Here is a 20,744-nt window from a genome sequence, read left to right as displayed (position 1 = left end):
AAGACAAGGGCTCATTCATTAACTTCCTTGGCATCTTGAGTTCTCCCTACCATCATACCAGTTAAAAAGTAAATTAAGGAATTGGTTAGAACTCAGTTCAATGCTTCTTTAGTCAAACTTCTGCTATTTGAGACAGTAAACTTAAATTGGTTGAGCTTCAACTTCCTTTAAAATAAGAAGAATAAAATTAACACCTGTGTCAGAAGGGTGTTGTAAAAGGTACGTTCAATTATAAAATAAATATGTAATGGGGGTGTAATGTACAGCATGGAGACTAGAGATAATAATACTGTATTGCATATTTGAAAGTTGCTCAGAGAGTACACGTTAAAAGTTCTCATCACAAGAAAAAAATTGTACGGGGACAGATGTTAATTAGACATTGAGTATTCTGTAATATATACAAATATTGAATCATTACATTGTTTACCTGATATAATGTTATATCATTCCCTAATATGTTTACCTAATATAATGTTATGTATCAATTACACCCCAGAAAAGGAAGGTTATTGTGACCATTAGGTGAGATGATGTATACAATATTCAGAGTACCGTGTCTGACAAAAGGCGGGCAATCAGTAACTATTCATTGAATGAATGTTTTCATCCAGTTGTACTCTGTACAAAGAGAAGTATAAATGTAAGTCCCACAGATTAACAAATAGTGTTATATATGAAATCAAGATGAATTTGTTTTATACAGCTGCCCTTTCAAGAGGCAGTCTGGTTCTATTCAAACCTCAAGAGAAAAAAGGCAAAAAAGAAATTCTAGAGCAATGTTTCTCAGATTTCATATGCTTATGAATCACCTAAGAATTTTTTTAAATGCAAGTTTCGACTCAGTGAGTGAGATTTGAGAGACTGCATTTCTAGCAACTTCCAGGTGATGCTTATGTTGCCTATTCACTGATTACACTTGAACAAAGTCCTAGAACACTTGAATGCATGGCAATTTAAGACATATTGTACTTCCATCCACCTTTGTCCAGCCCAACATTCTGTTTCCTGGAACAACAGCTTAAAATTTATTAATTCATTTATTCACTTAGCAAAAGATTGTTTAGTGTCTATTACATGCCAGGCACTGGTTAGGTTCTAAGTACAAAATAATGAACAAGACAGATAAAGATTGCGCCCTCATTAGGCTTTTAATATAATGATAGTATCGACAATAAAATATGCAAAGAACCAATTAAAACAGTTTCTAGTGGTGATTAAAACTACAGCATTGGCCCTGGCCGGTTGGCTCAGCAGTAGAGCGTCGGCCTGGTGTGCGGGGGACCCGGGTTCGATTCCCGGCCAGGGCACATAGGAGAAGCGCCCATCTGCTTCTCCACCCCCTCCCCCTCCTTCCTCTCTGTCTCTCTCTTCCCCTCCCGCAGCTGAGGCTCCATTGGAGCAAAGATGGCCCGGGCGCTGGGGATGGCTCCTTGGCCTCTGCCCCAGGCGCTAGAGTGGCTCTGGTCGTGGCAGAGCGACGCCCCGGAGGAGCAGAGCATTGCCCCCTGGTGGGCAGAGCGTCGCCCCTGGTGGGCATGCCAGGTGGATCCCGGTCGGGCACATGCTGGAGTCTGTCTGACCGTCTCTCCCCATTACCAGCTTCAGAAAAATACAAAAAAAACCCACAAACAAACAAACAAACAAAAAACTACAGCATTTACTGCAAGATTGTGAATGGTCAATTAAGGCTCCTCCACGAAGGAGACAATAGAACTGAAACCTGAATATTGAGAAGCCCTGGCTGTGTGTTAAGATTGGAAATTTTTATACAAAGCAAAGAGAGCATGCAAAGGCACTGAGGTAATATGAGATTGGTCTGTAAGAGTATAGGAAGAAAGCTATTGTGGCTTGAACAAAATGGCCTATTTGGATGCAAGGCAATGGTGCGAACAAACGTAGTCAAGGAGCAAACACCTGGCAAAGTTGAGGGAATGCAGTAATGGCTGGAATTAAAGGAAGTCTTAGAGATTGAGTCCCAGGTGGATCTGAACAGCTCCACAGAAAGTTGAAGTGTGCTCTAAAAGGAATGTGCCCACAGGAAAACACACCTAGCCAAGCAGAACAAGATAAGTGAAAAAGAGCTGTCATAAGGTATGGGACACAGGTTGAAAAAAGAAATTCGAATTGTACATCCCTTAGGTTTACACTGCAAGAAACATAAATGTATCACTTACACCATGCAAATTAATCTAATAGCACACTCTCAATTGCTGCAGCGTTAGTTAAATCTTTCTGAATAGAAATGATTAAGTAACTATTAAAGAAGCATCAAACTGTAATTCCTGTTTTACTATAGGCAAGGAAGGAAATAAGATATTTGCAAGCCCCACCTTGTACCAAGAAAAAATGTCTAGTAGGAAAAATAGTCATCATTATTATGTCAATTGTAAAATATTAAATGCCTTTATACTATGAGTTTTGTGCTCTACCTATAAACCTATAAATATATAGTCTATCATATTGTTTTATTGGAATATAAGCCAAGCCATAAAGCCAATAAGAACAAAATTAAGAGATCTCACAGATCAGAGTAACTGAAGAAGAATGAATGATATTATGACTCATAATATTTTAGTGATTCTTACTAACTAGTGAGTATGCCTAGTAATTTTTTTATCTTTCCAAGGATTATAATTGTTATAGTCAGGGGAGAAAGACAATAAACATAATCTGTAAATAGTATAGATACTAAATGCTTTATTATTTTTAATTGATTTAAGTGGTAGAGAAAGGGGAAAAGATTTAAAAAAAAATCAATGTATTATTCTACTTACTTATTATGTATTCATTGGTTGATTCTTATATGTGCCCTGACCAGTGATCAAATTCACAACCACGGCATATCAGCGCTATGCTCTAACCAACATTGGCCTTTTGTATAACTCTCTGTATTCATTCAACAAATACTAATATAGTGCCAATCTCTAGAGCTTTGAAGGCAAGGGAGGAAGTAGAGTTAGATGAAGCTGGAAAGGGATACAAAGAGCCAGGTCATTCAGCTTTTTTTAAAATTTGAGTTCTATCCTAAGAGCAATAGGAAACCACTGAAGAGTTTTAAGCACTTAAGTGACAATTCTTCTGCCTTTTTCTTACTTTGTCAGTTTTCCTCCCATCTCCTAATGGAACTGTTTTTATAATGCTATCTATCATTTCTATCATTTACACTTTCTGGCTATTTCCAACCATTGAACTAAACTTTTTAAACAAAAGAAAAAGGATGCCATCTGTACAAAATTAAGTGCACTGGGAGACACAGAGTGTTTGTAAATAGAAACACCTATGAGTTGGGTCATGAAAACCTAGCGCACACTATGGATAGAGTCTTTATTTGTAAATGACAGTTTATCTTCAGTAGTGAAATAAAGAGGGAATCATATTTCATAGATGCTCCTTATTATAAGCATAATATTTTTGTATCAAAGTTACTGAGAAAGTATCTGCAGCATAAAAATACTTTCAACAATGTGTTTAATCTATACACCTAAGCTTCGTATAATAAAAGGAAATATAATAGATAGATAGATAGCAGATATCCCTAAATGAGGATTCTTTTTAGCATATATTTTTTTTTTCTGGTATTCTTTTAACATCTGGCTAGTCACTCTTTAGACTTTATTTTTAGCTAAGGACAAAAGGGAAATAACCTAATTTATCTCGGTGCCCATCTGGTTTCAGTTGCTCATTTTACATTTATTTAAAAATGATAGATTGTTGGTGATGATGTCTTTCCCAGGAGAAGAAGTTGACAGACAGCTATGCCGAGACGCCATCTTCCCCATCCCTGTTGCCTGTTATGCCTCGTGCCCAAGGGACTGTGTTCTCAGCACGTGGTCTGCGTGGTCCTCCTGCTCACACACCTGCTCAGGGAAAACCACAGAAGGGAAGCAGATACGAGCACGGTCCATTCTGGCCTATGCGGGTGAGGAAGGTAAGTCCCCGGCCTCAGAAAGCGCCTAGGTCCCTTTCAGAAGTTGGCATTCATTTTCTTTGTCTTGCCTGGATAAGATGGATCTTCTAGAAAACTCGACTTCTTGAAATCTAGCAATTCAAGGAGAATCTCTATTCATACTGAACAACTTCCTGTTGTTCCTCAAAATTAATCTTGGAAATAGATCTTGAATAAAAGAAGAAAGACTTTTAAAAGTGAACTCACTTTGCCTTTTCTCCTACCTAATAATTCAGATTCCAGTTCAAAGTGTTAAACTTTTGAAAAGAACTGAGAATGGGTCCCCAAATTCCAGATATCAGAATTCATCATCTTTTCTCTATTTCAGCAACAATTTTTCTCTTTGAAATCACACTCCGCCTTCCTGTAAGTAGGCATATATGTTCAATAATAAAGTTCATTTAAAAATAAACACCAGCAAGGCTATTCCTCGACAGAAAATTATATGAATTTTCAACCATTCCATTTTTTGACCACAAGTCTCATCCATAGATTGTGTTCTCTTTAAAAATATGTTGCTCTTCAATTACTTCATCCTCCTGGGTACATAAAGCATGGTTTGTCATATATTCAGACCTCACTTGTGTTTGCTGTATTGTCTGGAAATTCATGTTTCTTGGTAATTGTCTATCAAGCTTACATCCAAATGCTGATTTGGCCTCTGTGTGACTTGGGAATGCAGTGTCATACTTAATCTGTCATTCTGGGAAATAACACCGGAGTAAGGAAAACATAGAAGTAAATCAAGTTCCGTCACATTAAGGCATGTTCTGACTCAAGAATATATGGTGTGTGTTATTTAAATATTACCAAGCTGAATGACTCTTCTCATTCATGAGATAATGATTTCTCTCTGTAGTAAGCATGTGTTTCTCTCTGGCGCTCCCAAATACTTAATTTGAGAGGAGTTTTAGGGTCACCTGTTTTATTTTTCTGTTTATGAAGCACTCTCATTTATGAAACATATAGTATGTTTCATTCTGTTTATGAAACATACTATAAGATGATGAAAACCTTATATTATTGTTTGATAAAACTTGCTATCTGTGTATATAATATCAAAGCAAAAATATAACTTCCTTGGCCTTAAGACATTAGAGAAAATATTAATATATATATTTAAAACAGTCTACATATGGGAAAATTTCAAATTCCTTGTAGTATTCAAAAATGTTTTTTCTGTGACCTTACTATAAATTTAACTATTTGCTATCCCCCCAAAAATAAATAAATAAGGTGGTGTATCTATGGAATCTAATAGAAAAATAGCACTTTTTAGAGAGAAAATTATACTCCTTGTGTTGTCAAACTATAACTCTAACCTTGTATAGATTATATTCAGACTTCAAACTCTATCAGCTCAGGTTATATCTCAAACTTCATTAAAATTAGATCTGTGGTCACCTTGCTTCCTATAAATCCATTACACTCTGTAGACACTTGCTGTGTGACTAGTAATGAGTGACTTTTCGCCCTGTGAGTCACATGACAGAGATTTTGCCATGCTGGCAGAACTCACCAGATCATTATTTCTATAGACATGATGCTTCACACTGAAAGGTCATGAAATGCTTTAAAGGCAGAAATTTATGATTGCTCTTTGATATGTATCATCCACTTAGTTTGAAAGGGTGAGACTTCGATAATTTTTAATTAAGTCTGGTAGCTTAGCATCATAAGCAAGCCATGCTTTAAAATCATAGATGTTTATATAGTAAATCATATAAAGGCATAAATTCAAAACATAATTTTAAATGGAAACTGCAGCAGAACCATGTCAAGGAGGGAATCTGCTACCATTTGTCTTTGGTGACAACAGTTACAAAACCTGGTGTAATTATAGGAAAATCCGTCCTTCGACAACTATTTATTTAATACCTATTATTTGCTGGATACTTATACATACTTTATCTTCCTCAAAATCAGCCTTTTATAATTCTGAGACTTTTAAAAAATGGTTTAGGTACTATATTTGCAGGAAGATTACAGTATTTCCCTGCAATTAGATAACCTTTATAATTTTAAAGAAAAGTAGGTCTTTTATTATTCCTCAAGAATTAGTGTTTTGTGTGTGTCTTAAGTGTTTCTAATTTTCTGTGCATCAGAAAATTACTGTAACAACCTTAAGTGAAAAGATAACATTAGTAAAATTATGTAGAGAATTATTAGACATAAAATTACACGAGTTTCTGATGAAACAACTTTTGGACAAATTCGCATGCAAAATATTCATCTGGATTTACAACATAAATGTAGCAACTTATACTTTTGTTCATCTCAATCAGAAATTCACCCTTAAATTCATTTAAGATTATATAACCTCATATTAAGGACAGACTGAATTTTGCTGCAGAAGCAGATGGACCAGAAGTTTCATAACTTAAAAGAACACTTACTTCTTCCCATGAGAATTTTGCTACAGTGTTGCGTAACTCTATAAAGCAGTCTGTCTGCCATAATATGTCTCAGCATTGCACCCCGTCTGAAGACCCACTACATAATCCCCATGTCAGTGGGAGAAGATAGTGGAGAGTCTGTCTGCTGATTAAAAGCATCCACGTTCAAATATTCTATCCAGAAGTGCTTTATGTCATTTATACTGAAATTTCAATGTCAAAACAGCTCGTACAGACATGACAGGAAGTTGAACCTAACTTCAAGCATGGTGGAGGCAAACGTAATCCTACTGTGTGCTAAAACCAGAGGTGTGCCGGCTACTGGCCTTATACCTGGGTTATTCATCTTCTTAATGTGTATTTTTGTGCATATGTTTGTCCACACCTTTATCTATATCTATCTATATCTGTCTGTATATCTATATCTATATCTGCATTCAAAGATATATGATGAAGGACTTTTCTATATGGCCCTAATTCAGTAGCTAAACCAGGCCTCTCCATTGTTAAAATGTTATAACCTTTTATTGATTATTTCTTTGTTTCTATTTAAGAATAATAAAATAGCACTTCTTTCTCATATTTCTTGCTTTTCCCTTTTTTCCCCCTCTCCTTCCTTTCTAGGCTTTTCTTTTCCATTCCTGAACAGTTTTATCCCAAAAGCCATTAGATAGAGCCAAGCTGTCGGACTTCTGTGCCGGCAAGAGGGAAGGGGGAGTCTGCCGTGGTCCAGAGTGGATTGTCAGAAGGGCATTCCCCCCACCCAGAAAGAGAATGGCCTGGCATGACAGTCAGAGACCCAGAGTGTGCTTTGCAGTGGGTGACACAAAGATCGTAAGAGAGGGTAGAGAGGGTAGAAGCAGCAACCCAGCACAGGATGTCCGGGCACAGGCAGCATGAAGCGGGAATCGGAGACTGGGGCAGTCAGCCCAGTGTGGGGCGGGGGGCCAGGCAGGGCTTGAGAAGGGTTTCTGTAATGTGAGGTGGCCTGGACGGGGTAATGAAGATACCCTGTGGTTACAGCAATGGAGATGGCAGAGAGAGATGGGGGTGGGATTGGGGGACCAAATAAATACACATATTAAGTATAATAGGAGGCAGGTTTCTTATTGCTGGGAAAGCGAGTTACTAATATGTTATATGTTAAGAAATAATTGAATAAACCTTGTTGTATTGTGTTGGCATTGAAAGCTATCAATGTGAATTAATTGTGTTCAATTAGTTAAGATAGATATTGAAATCAATATAAATGTCAGTATATGTGTTCATGTATGATACAAAATGTACACATATGTTAGCTATATGGTACAGCAAGGACTTGGGAACAGCAGGGGTGCAGCAGCAAGTGCGCTCAATGCTCAGATCTTGGTTCTAATACCATAATCAAAAAAAAAAAAAAAAAAAGGAACGCGGTTTTCCTTAGAGAAATGGCTGATTTGCAAGGCTGCAATAGGACAAGTCCAAGAAGTGTCTGGAGATTTCTGTGCCAGAGGCGGAGAAAGAGGAAAACGTAAAAAGTTCACAGAAGCTGGCTTGATGCATTTCCTAGTAACCACATATGGGGACAATTTGAATGTCAAAATAATGGTAATAACAGATTATAACCCATTAGATAAAGTCGGAAGCCATGGACCCATGCTTGATATAAATAAATAAATGTATTCATTGCATATCTGATGAAGAGCCTTATGTTTACAGTCAGAGTATTTCCCTCATAGAGAAGTCCGACACGTACGGCCTTAATCCAGTGACCCAAACTCGCATCACTGATAACAAAGCAAACAGAAATCTGTGTCCTGCTGTGGTGTGGTGGGAGCATGTCACTTCTGTGATATTCCTTTCAAAGGTGGATATTGTAGAATCTGCACATGAGGAAACGTTTGACAAATTCCAGACTGAGAGACATTGTACAAAATATCCGTCCTTTCATCTTGGAATGTGTCTAGATTATGGAAATTAAGGAAAGACTGAGGAACTATTTCAGATTGAAGAAGACTAACAAAACATGACATCTACATGCATGCAATACTCAATTCTGAACTAGATCCTTTTGCTGTAAAAAGGACCTTTGAGGATAGTGGCAAATCTCGATGGGTTTGAGGATTAGATGCTAATAATGTGTCAGTGTTCATTTCCAGATCTTGAATATTGAATGTGCTAATGTGTAGGAAAATGACCTTAGTACAGGAAATACAAACTAAAAAATTTAAATAATGGGGCACCATTTCAACAACTTCTTTCAAATGGCCCAGGGGAAAAACTATTGATAATATACTCTTAATTTTTCTGTTGCTTCAAAAATTAAACTACCCAAAAGGAAGCAATCTCTTAACACTTAAATCTGTCATACTTTTATGTAAATAGAAATAGGTTGAATTTGAATTAAAATTTTTAAGTTGATGCTAGATTTATATCCTCTTTAATTTTTGACCCCATGCTGCATATCCTTAACAAACTTGGTTTAAAAAGGAAAAATAATTTTCAAAATGTTTTCTACTGAGTGTAATAACAAATTCTGTTAATTCTCATATATAGATAATTATTTTTACAGAGCAAGAAATGAGAGAATATATCTTTTTGCAAAGTTCAGAATGACCTGATATTATAATTTCATCAGCCAAATTTAGTGTGCCTTTACACCCGCTCTATGCATGCAGAGAAAAGATGCAAAATGAAATTGAATTAAGCCAAATGTTTCCTCATATAATTAGTAGTCTTCGATAATTGTATTTTAGAATATAAACTAGTTCAATTTTTATAGCTAAATGATTTTAATTCTAAGAGCCAGGGAGTACTTGTATTTCTTAGAGGAATTTGAGAACCCAGGACCCCATTATATGTGCATATACAACACATAATTCTGACTTCTGAATAAATATTGTCCCTTCCTCCTCCTCCTCCCACTATTGACTTTGAAAAGGGGGTTATGCTTCAATCTGTCACTACAGGACCACCACACAGGATTTATGCAGACTCCACAGTGGGAGGTCTTCTTTCAGCAAAAAAAAAAAAAAAAAAAAAAAAAGAGGGAGGAGAAGGTGGGGGTAGTCCTAGAGCTGGACCTCCTGAGGGTCTCTCTGCGGCTAATGCTTCTCCAGTTCAGTTCCCCAATAACAGGCCGCTGCCAACGTGCCTTTCACCCAGCAGGGGTCTGCGATTGAAGGGATGTGGGCTGCAGCAGGGAAGTTACACACATCTTCATTCTGTCATCATACATAGCACACTAACAACCTCTTCTTAACATGAGCCCCGTCTACTTCATTTTCCCTGTTGCCTGTGACTTCCCCCATAGAAAGGAACTCTGACTGCACTCTCCTTGGCTGCATCAATATTGCTAATTCCCAAATTTATACCTGCCTGCATCCCTTCCCTTTTACAAAATTTTTTTATTTCTGTTTAAGTAAAACGTTTCCTTCCTTCTCACCCTTCCCGGAACTCTGCTTATCTAAGTCCTGTTTGTTCAAAACTCATCTCAGTGCCTCCTACCTGAGACATTTTTCAGCCCCTCAGAATTAATGGCTTCTGACACGTTTGAATTTCAGTTATACCAAATACCCTTTTGAACATTTTTATATTCTTACCTAAGATTACACTCATTTTCATGTTCATCTTATACCCCTACTAGTCTCCCCACTGTATCATGAGGTTCTTGAGAGTAGCTGGAACCATTTTCAATCCCTCCAGTTATCCCATGACTCTTTGGACATAAACATTGCATGTTGCACTTGATACACACATAGCTAGTTAATATTTTGAACAAGTTTTTTTTTTTCAATCTGCCATCTAAATTGTAAGAACTTCAATTTCAGAACCATAAAAATCATAGGTCTGTTCAAATATATCCTAACAAAGCTTTTAGGGACTTATTGTTGGGGAAAAAATGTCACTTTTCTTTTTTAATGCCGGAGGAAAAGTTTTACCATTTAAAATACCATTACAAAATAATGGGTATTTTTATATGAGCATGGAAATTTACTTATTTGGCAGAATTTCATCAAAGTATTATAACCTCTTTTCCTTTGATGGAATGATAGAGAACTTAAATAATCATGCAGATATAAAGCATATATATATTTTTTTTATAATTTTATTTTTTAATGGGGTGACATCAATAAACCAGGATACATATATTCAAAGATAACAAGTCCAGGTTATCTTGTCATTCAATTATGTTGCATACCCACCACCCAAAGTCAGATTGTCCTCTGTCACCTTCTGTCTTGTTTTCTTTGTGCCCCTCCCCACCCCTTTTCCCTCTCCCATTTCCCCCTCCCCCCCCGTAACCACCACACTCTTATCAATGTCTCTTAGTTTCACTATTACGTCCCACCTATGTATGGAATAATATAGTTCCTGGTTTTTTCTGATTTACTTATTTTGCTTCGTAACATGTTATCAAGATCCCACCATTTTGCTGTAAATGTTCCAATGTCATCATTTCTTATGGCTGAGTAGTATTCCATAGTGTATATGTGCCACATCTTCTTTATCCAGTCATCTATTGATGGGCTTTTTGGTTGTTTCCATGTCCTGGCCACTGTGAACAATGCTGCAATAAACATGGGGCTGCATATGTCTTTACATATCAATGTTTCTGAGTTTTGGGGATATATACCCAGTAGAGGGATTGCTGGGTCATAAGGTAGTTCTATTTTCAGTTTTTTGAGGAACCACCATACTTTCTTCCATAATGGTTGTACTACTTTACATTCCCACCAACAGTGTATGAGGGTTCCTTTTTCTCCACAGCCTCTCCAACATTTGCTATTACTTGTCTTGCTAATAACAGCTAATCTAACAGGTGTGAGGTGGTATCTCATTGCAGTTTTGATTTGCATTTCTCTAATAGCTAAAGAAGATGAGCATCTTTTCATATATCTGTTGGCCATTTGTATTTCTTCCTGGGAGAAGTGTCTATTCATATCCTCTTCCCATTTTTTTATGGGATTGTTTGTTTGTTTGTTGTTGAGTTTTATGAGTTCTTTGTATATTTTGGATATTAGGCCCTTATCTGAGCTGTTGTTTGAAAATATCACTTCCCATTTAGTTGGCTTTCTGTTTATTTTGTTATCAGTTTCTCTTGCTGAGCAAAAACTTCTTAGTCTGATGTAGTCCCATTCATTAATTTTTGCCTTCACTTCTCTTGCCTTTGGAGTCAAATTCATAAAATGCTCTTTAAAACCCAGGTCCATGAGTTGAGTACTTATGTCTTCTTCTATGTACTTAATTGTTTCAGGTCTTATGTTTAGATCTTTGATCCATTTTGAGTTAATTTTTGTACAAGGGGAGAGACTGTAGTCCAGTTTCATTCTTTTGCATGTGGCTTTCCAGTTTTCCCAGCACCATTTATTGAAGAGGCTTTCTTTTCTCCATTGTGTGTTGTTGGTCCCTTTATCAAAAATTATTTGGCTATACATATGTGGTTTTATTTCTGGACTTTCTATTCTGTTCCATTGGTCTGAGTGTCTATTTTTCTGCCAATACCATGCTGTTTTGATTGTCGTGGCCCTATAATATAGTTTGAAGTCAGGTATTGTAATGCCCCCAGCTTCATTCTTTTTCTTTAGGATTGCTTTGGCTATTCGGGGTTTTTTATAGGTCCATATAAATCTGATGATTTTTTGCTCTATTTCTTTAAAAAATGTCATTGGAAGTTTGATGGGAATTGCATTAAATTTGTATATTGCTTTGGGTAATATAGCCATCTTGATTATATTTATTCTTCCTATCCAAGAACAAGGTATATTCTTCCATCTCATTATATCTTTTTCGATTTCCCTTAACAATGGTTTATAGTTTTCATTATATAAGTCCTTTACATTCTTTGTTATGTTTATTCCTAAGTATTTTATTTTTTTTGTTGCAATTGTGAAGGGGATTATTCTTTTGAGTTCGTTCTCAGTTGTTTCATTGTTGGCATATAGAAAGGCTATTGACTTCTGTATGTTAATTTTGTATCCTGCGACCTTACTGTATTGGCTTATTGTTTCTAGTAGTCTTTTTGTGGATTCTTTGGGGTTTTCGATGTATAGGATCATATCATCTGCAAAAAGTGATACCTTTACTTCTTCTTTTCCGATATGGATGCCTTTTATTTCTTTGTCTTGTCTGATTGCTCTGGCTAGAACCTCTAGTACCACATTAAATAAGAGTGGAGAGAGTGGACAACCCTGTCTTGTTCCTGATTTAAGGGGGAAAGCCTTCAGTTTAGTGCCATTTAATATGATGTTAACTGATGGTTTATCATATATGGCCTTTATCATGTTGAAATATTTTCCTTCTATACCCATTTTGTTGAGAGTCTTAAACATAAAATTGTGTTGTATTTTATCGAAAGCCTTTTCTGCGTCTATTGATAAGATCATGTGGTTTTTGTTCTTTGTTTTGTTGATATGGTGTATTACGTTAACCGTTTTACGTATGTTGAACCATCCTTAAGATTCTGGGATGAATCCCACTTGATCATGATGTATTATTTTTTTAATATGTTGTTGTATTCGATTTGCTAGTATTTTGTTTAGTATTTTAGCATCTGTATTCATTAGAGATATTGGTCTGTAGTTTTCTTTTTTTGTGCCATCCTTGCCTGGTTTTGGTATGAGGGTTATGTTGGCCTCATAAAATGTGTTTGGAAGTATTGCTTCTTCTTCAATTTTTTGGAAGACTTTGTGTAGAATAGGAACCAAGTCTTCTTTGAATGTTTGATAAAATTCGCTGGTATAGCCGTCAGGGCCTGGACTTTTATTTTTGGGGAGGTTTTTAATGGTTTTTTCTATTTCTTCTCTACTGATAGGTCTGTTTAGGCTTTCTGCTTCTTCTTGACTCAGTCTAGGAAGGTTGTATTGTTCTAGGAATTTATCCATTTCTTCTAGGTTGTTGAATTTAGTGGCATAAAGTTTTTCATAGTATTCTACAATAATTCTTTGTATATCTACGGTGTCCGTGGTGATTTCTCCTCTTTCATTTTGGATTTTGTTTATATGAGTTCTTTCTCTTTTTTCCTTGGTAAGTCTTGCCAAGGGTTTGTCAATTTTGTTGATCTTTTCAAAGAACCAGCTCCTTGTTCTATTAATTTTTTCTATAGTTTTTCTGTTCTCTAATTCATTTATTTCTGCTCTGATTTTTATTATCTCCTTTCTTCGGCTGGTTTTGGGTTGTCTTGGTTCTTCTTTTTCTAGTTTATTAAGGTGGGAAGTTAAGTGGTTCACTTGGGCTCTCTCTTGTTTGTTCATATATGCCTGAAGTGATATGAACTTCCCTCTTATCACTGCTTTTGCTGCATCCCATAGATTCTGATATGTCGTATTGTCATTTTCATTAGTCTGTATATATCTTTTGATCTCTGCACTTATTTCTTCTTTGACCCATTCATTTTTTAAAAGTATGTTGTTTAGTTTCCACATTTTTGTGGGATTTTTTTCCTCTTTTTTGCAGTTGAATTCTAGTTTCAAGGCTTTATGATCAGAAAATATGCTTGGTACAACTTCAATTTTTCTGAATTTGCTGATGTTGTTTTTGTGACCCAACATATGGTCAATTCTTGAGAATGATCCATGTACACTGGAGAAAAATGTATACTCAGTCACTTTGGGATGAAATGTCCTGTAGATGTCTATCATATCCAGGTGCTCTAGTGTTTTGTTTAAGGCCACTATGTCTTTATTGATTCTCTGTTTGAATGACCGATCTAGAGCCGTCAGCGGTGTATTGAGGTCTCCAAGTATGATTGTGTTTTTGTCAGTTTTTGTTTTAAGATCAATAAGTAGCTGTCTTATATATTTTGGTGCTCCTTGGTTTGGTGCATATATATTAAGAATTGTTATGTCTTCTTGATTCAGTGTCCCCTTAGCCATTATGAAATGGCCATTTTTGTCTCTGAGTACTTTTCCTGTCTTGTAGTCAGCATTATCCGATGAGTATTGCTACACCTGCTTTTTTTTGGATGTTATTTGCTTGGAGTATTGTTTTCCAGCCTTTCACTTTGAATTTGTTTTTATCCTTGTTACTTAGATGAGTTTCCTGTAGGCAGCATACAGTTGGATTTTCTTTTTTAATTCATTCTGCTACTCTGTGACTTTTTATTGGTGAGTTTAATCCATTTACATTTAGTGTAATTATTGATACTTGTGAGTTCCCTATTGCCATTTTATATCTTGCTTTCTGTTAGTTTTGTGTCTTGTTTCATCCTTCTCTTTCGTTTTTCTATCTTTTGTTTTTATTTGGTTGTATTCCATACATCTTTCCTCTGTTGCTATCTTTTTTATCTCATGTGCTTCTGTGGTGGTTTTTTCAATGGTGGTTACCTTTGAGTAATGAAAAGGGTCCCTACCCTGTTCATTGTAGCGAACTATTTTGTGAGTACTTTTGCGCTCCATCGTCCTTTGCTACTGTTAATCTCCATCTTCTCCCCCTCTTTCTTTTTGTTGTTGTCACAGTTTAAATTTGGTTTTATTGTGTTCTTCTTAGAGCTTTTACTTGTGGCTCTGTTTTTTTTTTGTTCTTTGTATCTGATTGAAGAACCCCCTTTAGTAATTCCTGGAGTGGGGGTTTTCTGATGATAAATTCCCTCATCTTTTCTGTATCTGTGAATGTTTTTATTTCTCCTTCATATTTGAAGGATAGCTTTGATGGGTATAGTATTCGTGGCTGAAAGTTCCTCTCTTTCAGGACTTTAAATATTGGGGTCCACTCTCTTCTAGCTTGTAGAGTTTCTGCTGAGAAATCTGATGATAATCTAATGGGCCTTCCTTTATATGTTGTATTCTTCTTTTCCCTGGCTGCCTTGAGAATTTTTTCTTTGCTGTTGGTTTGTGTCAATTTCATTATGATATGCCTTGGAGTAGGTTTGTTGGGGTTAAGAAAACCTGGAGTTCTGTTTGCTTCTTGAACTTGAGGCTTTAGTTCTTTCCACAGGCTTGGGAAGTTCTCATCTATTATTTGTTTGAGTATGTTCTCCATTCCATTTTCTCTCTCTTCTCCCTCTGATATACCTATTATTCTTATGTTATTCTTTTTGATGGAGTCAGATAATTCTTGTAGGGCTATCTCATTTTTTTTAATTTTTGAGTCTCTTTCTTCTTCTCTCTGTTGTGCCTCAAGTTGCTTGTCTTCTATTTCACTAATCCTCTCTTCTATCTGACCTGTTCTATTAGCTAAGCTTGTTACTTCGTTTTTCAGCTCGTGAATTGAGTTTTTCATCTCTGTTTGATTTGTTTTTATAGTTTCAATTTCCTTGGACATATATTCTTTGTGTTCATTGAGTTGTTTTCTGAGCTCCCTAAATTGCCTTTCTGTGTTTTCTTGTATATCTCGGAGGATTTTTAGGATTTCTATCTTGAATTCTCTGTCATTTAGCTCCAAGGTTTCCAATATATTAAATTTTTTCTCCATAGATTTTTCCTCATCTAGCTGTGTTACCTCTCTTTCTTTTGTATCCATGATATTCAATTTTCTCTTCCTTAATGGCATCTGAGGGTGGTTTTGTTGATAGTATTAATGAGATTTAATAAAGAATAAAAAGTTAAAAAAATAAAAAATAATAATAAAATAAAAAATCGAAGAGTTGTTTTTTTTTTAAAAAAAAATTAATAATGAAGTAAAGAAAAATAAAATAAAATAAAAATTTTAAAAAAAGGAAATTATCCCCCCCTCCTTTTTTCCTCTCCTCTCCTCTCCCCTCTTTCTTGAGAAAATCTTGTGGTGGACTGTAAATTATAACAAACAATGCCTGTGATGGAGGGCCTGAATTGGGGAAAAGTAATAAAGGGGCAAAAAAAAAAAAAGAGCGTATGGACCCACAAAAAGCCAATAAGGAAAAAATTTGGGTCAAGAATAAAATGATTTGCTTTTAGGTGTTGGTTGTCTAAGAGTTATGATGAGAGGAATAAGAGGAAAACGGAAAAATGGGGGGACAAATTAAAAAATTACTATTGTATTTAGTGGAACAAGAACTAGATAATATGGAGAGCCAGGGATGGGAGCACTGCTAGTGAGTTAAAAAGGTGAAGTAAAAACCCCCCAAAATGCCACAAACATAAGTTTGAGTCCCAGATAAGATAATTTGTTTGTTATTGAGGTTTGAATTAGAGGAGATGTAAAGGAGAAAGGAAGAAACTAATATAGAGGGAGAAAAGAAAGAGAGAGAGAGAAAAAAAGAGGGAACCACTAAAAGAAGAAAAAAGAAAGGGGAGAGAGAGAGAGAGAGTTAAGAGTTTTGGAGTGCAACCCTCATAGAGAGAAAGGAAGAGAAGAGAAAAGATAATGGGAGATGTAACACTTATGGGTAGTGTAGTTCAAGGAGAGGAGAGAGTAAGACCAGCAGAGAGTTAATCGGCCAAATTGGAGGAGGAAAAAAAAGTATCAAGAATGAAGATAAGAGAAACAAATGAACAAATATAATAAAATGGGATAGGTTATAAAGTCTGCAGATTATTCTTGATTTTGAGAGGTTATCTTCTTGCTTTTTCTTTTCTCTCCCTCTTCCTGGTCGGTGACTCTGTACCCCGGGTTCTGCCCCTTTGGCACGCTCAGGTAGAGGTTTGCAGTTGATAAGTCTCTATGGCAATGTCATGTATTGTGCTTTAGTCTCGTTGGCAGTCGAGGTTCATTTGCATTTATAGGCTCCGACAGTGAGAGCGTCCGTGTTCCTGGAGCCTTTCTCCTAGTCTTTCCTTCCTCAATTAGTAGCCTGATAATCCAGCTATGGGGTTGCTGCTGCCTCTGCCTGGATAGTAAGAGGCTCAAAGAGCTGGCAACTCCCCACTCTATTTCCACTCAGCACAGGGCTCTGGGTAAGGCTCAGTCATTCAGAGCTGCTAGCATAATCAGGCGGGCTTTCCGCCCACTCAAAGACCTCTGGCTCTGCCACTCTGTCCAGTAACACAGGCGGGCGCCCACTTCCGGGGCGCTTGGAGGAAACTCTTACTCACTGTCTGCGACCAGGCTATCTGGCCAGCAGTCTCACGCTCTGAGTGAACCCCCAACCGCAGGGAAAAGTTGCAGCGTTGGAATTGAGTCTCGCTCCGTCCCCGTGCACGGCTTTTTCAAGGTGCTGGGGCGGCCCGAGATTCCGCTTTGGCCCACACAAAGGCCCCTGACTCTGCCCCTCTGTGCGATAACACGGGCGCGCACTGCCGAGGCACTCGGAGGAATCGCTCACTCCTTATCTGCGCGCAAACCAGGATATGAGGCCGGCCGCGTTTCCCTCTGAGTGAAACCTCCGCCCGCACGGAAAATCTCCACCGTTGGAATTAGTTCTCACTCCCTCCCGTGCGTGGCTTTCCCAGGGCGCTGGGGCTGCCCAGAGACTCTTCCCTCGTCCCACAGAAAGGCCTCTGACCCTGCCTCTCCGTGGGGCAACACGGGCACCCACTATCGGGGCCTAGGAAGAAATTCTCGCCCACTAACTGCGCGCATGCCGACCAGGAGACCTGGTAAAATGGCCACTCCGCTTGTCTTTCTTTGTTTGGGTTTGGCACGAGTGTTAGCTTGTATGCCCGGGTTGCCACAGGATCAGATTTTCCTCGGCTTGGATCTCCGTGCCACAGCCTGGTTCGGCCGTTTGTGCCGCGGCGGCCTGGATCTATTCACTCCCTTTGCCCGCCTCAGTTTCTATATTCACAGTTACCAGAGAAAGCCGCCCTGTTTAGGTTAGTGAGGAAGGCGGAGCATTTCTTACTCCCTATTTCTTTCAGGGTTTGGTTATATATTTAGCCAATTTTTCACTCGACCATACCTTTGGGTGTATTGCGAAGCATCTGGAGGCTCCAAGTATAGGTTTTTCTGTTTCTGGTTGAAGATCTTGTTGAGTTTTGGGGGAGATTTATCGGTATCGCTTCCTACCCCGCCATTACTCTGACGTCATCATCAAGCATATATTTTTATGTATAAGAATTTTCTTTAAATATTCTTATCACTAATTTTGTCATGGGTGATGTTTCCTAATTTCCCCAGTACAATGGAAATATTTCAAGATGTCTGGAATTAGATTTTCCCATGAATAATAAATAAATGCAATATTATATCTATCAAATTTTCCATCATAAAATTATTCCCAAAACAACATGACAGTGCTGCAATGACTGATTGCTGTAAGCCATGCTTTTGAAATTGCCCCATTGTCATTGTTGGGCAAATGAGTTTGTAAATTTTGTATTTTTTGAGTTTGCTCACTTTTAGTGTGAAAAAATGGCACTGGGCAGCGCCAGTTATGTGATCTGTAAAATTGCAAATTACCTTCCTGCTTGGGAAGGGTCATTGTCTTGCTAATGTTCACTGGAGGAGGGGATTTCAAGTCAGCAAGTAATGAAAAGAGAGAGAGAGAATGCAGGGGACTGAAGAAGAAGCCAGTTTGTGCAGAAAGCTTGAAGAAGGAGATAGGGAACAGAGGTGAGGAGCTTTTGCGAGCTCTGCTGAGACTGGTGGGGCCTTTGATTCTAGGAGAAACCGGAGAAGATTTTTCTGGTTGTGGAACTGGAGAATGTGTCAGGACTTTGTGAGCTCTGAATGAATGAAGAGGGAAGTGTTTTCCCTGTGTGTTTGCTTGTCGGCCGGTGCGAGACTTTAACAAAGGGATGGCCCACCATTTTTTGGCTCCACTGTTTCTTTACCGTCTGTCTGAATCTAATGAGAACCTGCATGTGAATGTGTGTGGCCACGATGGCAGCAGCCCTTGGCTTTACAGTCATTATAATCAAAACCACATTGGGGCTTATCTGTCCAAGTACCCTGGCGTCAGACCAGAATTGCTGATATGCTTTAAATCTGGATTGGGCCAAGGAAATAAATAGTCTTTATGTCTGTAAACTTAACAGCTATCCTTCAGTTCCTGACATCATGGAAGGTTTTTCCTTATCAGTTTTTCCAAAGGCAACCAGTTAATTTCAATGTCAAAAACAATCCAGTGTTTTAAATTTACAGTTTAAACACCATATGTACTACTCACAGTGAAAATGAGGTAAGGAAGCACATCTTTTGTAGATCAGTTATTTTGCTATTAAATATGAATGTTTGGTTGAATAAATAAATATGTGGTTAATATATGTAAAATTTTTATAGTATATAATTCATATGTATGTGTCTGAGAAATAAGATTGGGTAAATCTAGAGCCTCAGGGAATGGGTAATAAGAACACTCCTTTACTTACTGCTAACCCAAAGAGTGTGTTTCAAAATTCGTTCCTATTCAAATCCTAAACTTATTTTCAGAGGCTGCCAGGGTCTCTGGGCTTTGTGATGGAGGATATGAGCTAAGACAGATATTTTCACCTTCATGAAGCATGGGACATTCATGAAATGCTGTTTAATGTGGGTTATTCTGATCTTGAGCCTATCTTTGACACTGCATAAATGATTCTAAATTGCAGTTAAATTCTCACTTAAATTGCCTACTGATTTACTTGCTGAATAGAGGCATGGTCTTACTCATGACAGTGTAGTGGCACCTGAAGATCAGCTCAGGGTGTGGATTTGTGGTTTTGTTTATGACTTTTCCCAAATCTCAAACTTTTGGAGTCACCTTCCATGTTAGAGTCACTCAATACTGAATCACTATTTCATATTTTTCACTTTTTAAAATTTACTTTCCTAATATCTAAAATACACCTCTTCTTACACTCAATATGTCTTTCGTTATCATAAATTTTTGTAACGAACACCCAGGATCCCATGTTAACAACCAGTTATATTCAGTTCCTAAGATGAAATCCAGAAGCTGCAAAAGTGTGAATAGATCAAACTGTCAATAAAGTAAGCAGTAAATTTCTCAAACGTTCTCCTTTATATTTTTGTAATTGAAATTATAAATAGGATAGTGGTAAGAAACTGGCCTCCATAAACTCCTAGCTGTTACTGTGGTTACATCATTTAAGCAGTCTGTACTCATCTACTTTATAATTTTTAACTTGTAAATCAGTACCGGATATAAAATGAAGTCCCACTTACAAAGTATTTCCAATAGAACTAGCACTTAACAAAAAGTTTGCATAATCATATTCTGTTGATTAAAAGACACATTTGTTTTACCTTTTAGTATCTCTGTAATTATTGCATTTTACAGTGTACACATTTTAAAACCACTGTGGCAAAGCAGCAATTATAACATTGTTGTCATTGATAGTGCATATAATTTCATTGCATTAGCAGTCCTGTAATATTTCTGCCCCCTAAAAAAACAAAACAAAACAAAACAACTAAGGACTATTTGAGAAAGGACAATAAACCCTTCTTCAGTTCCTTGCTTAAACTTTTCATTGACATCTTCTGGTGCCATTATGAATGTCACAGCATCAAATCTTAGAGATGGTACCACTATCTTGAAAGAAAACCCTGAGACAACAGGGGAGCACTTTTATTTTTAAGAAGTCCAGCATCATCACTAGTTTTCATGACACAAAGATAAT

The 20,744-nt window shown here is 37.2% G+C and overlaps 1 protein-coding gene across 1 annotated transcript in view; it reads left to right on the top strand.

Moving 5' to 3' along the window:
• The window catches only part of THSD7A (thrombospondin type 1 domain containing 7A), a 399,875-nt gene that overhangs the window by 293,628 nt on the left and 85,503 nt on the right, over positions 1-20,744 (top strand). Inside the window, exon 7 of the mRNA XM_066238339.1 lies at positions 3,737-3,931. Within this exon, the coding sequence (XP_066094436.1) occupies positions 3,737-3,931 (195 nt within the window). The remainder of the gene's footprint in view (positions 1-3,736; positions 3,932-20,744) is intronic.

This window comes from Saccopteryx bilineata, chromosome 7 (assembly GCF_036850765.1).
Source record: "Saccopteryx bilineata isolate mSacBil1 chromosome 7, mSacBil1_pri_phased_curated, whole genome shotgun sequence".
NCBI classification, from domain to species: Eukaryota; Metazoa; Chordata; class Mammalia; order Chiroptera; family Emballonuridae; genus Saccopteryx; species Saccopteryx bilineata.
The sequence above is the reverse complement of the archived record's forward strand: the minus strand, read 5'-3'. Positions and strand labels throughout refer to the sequence as shown.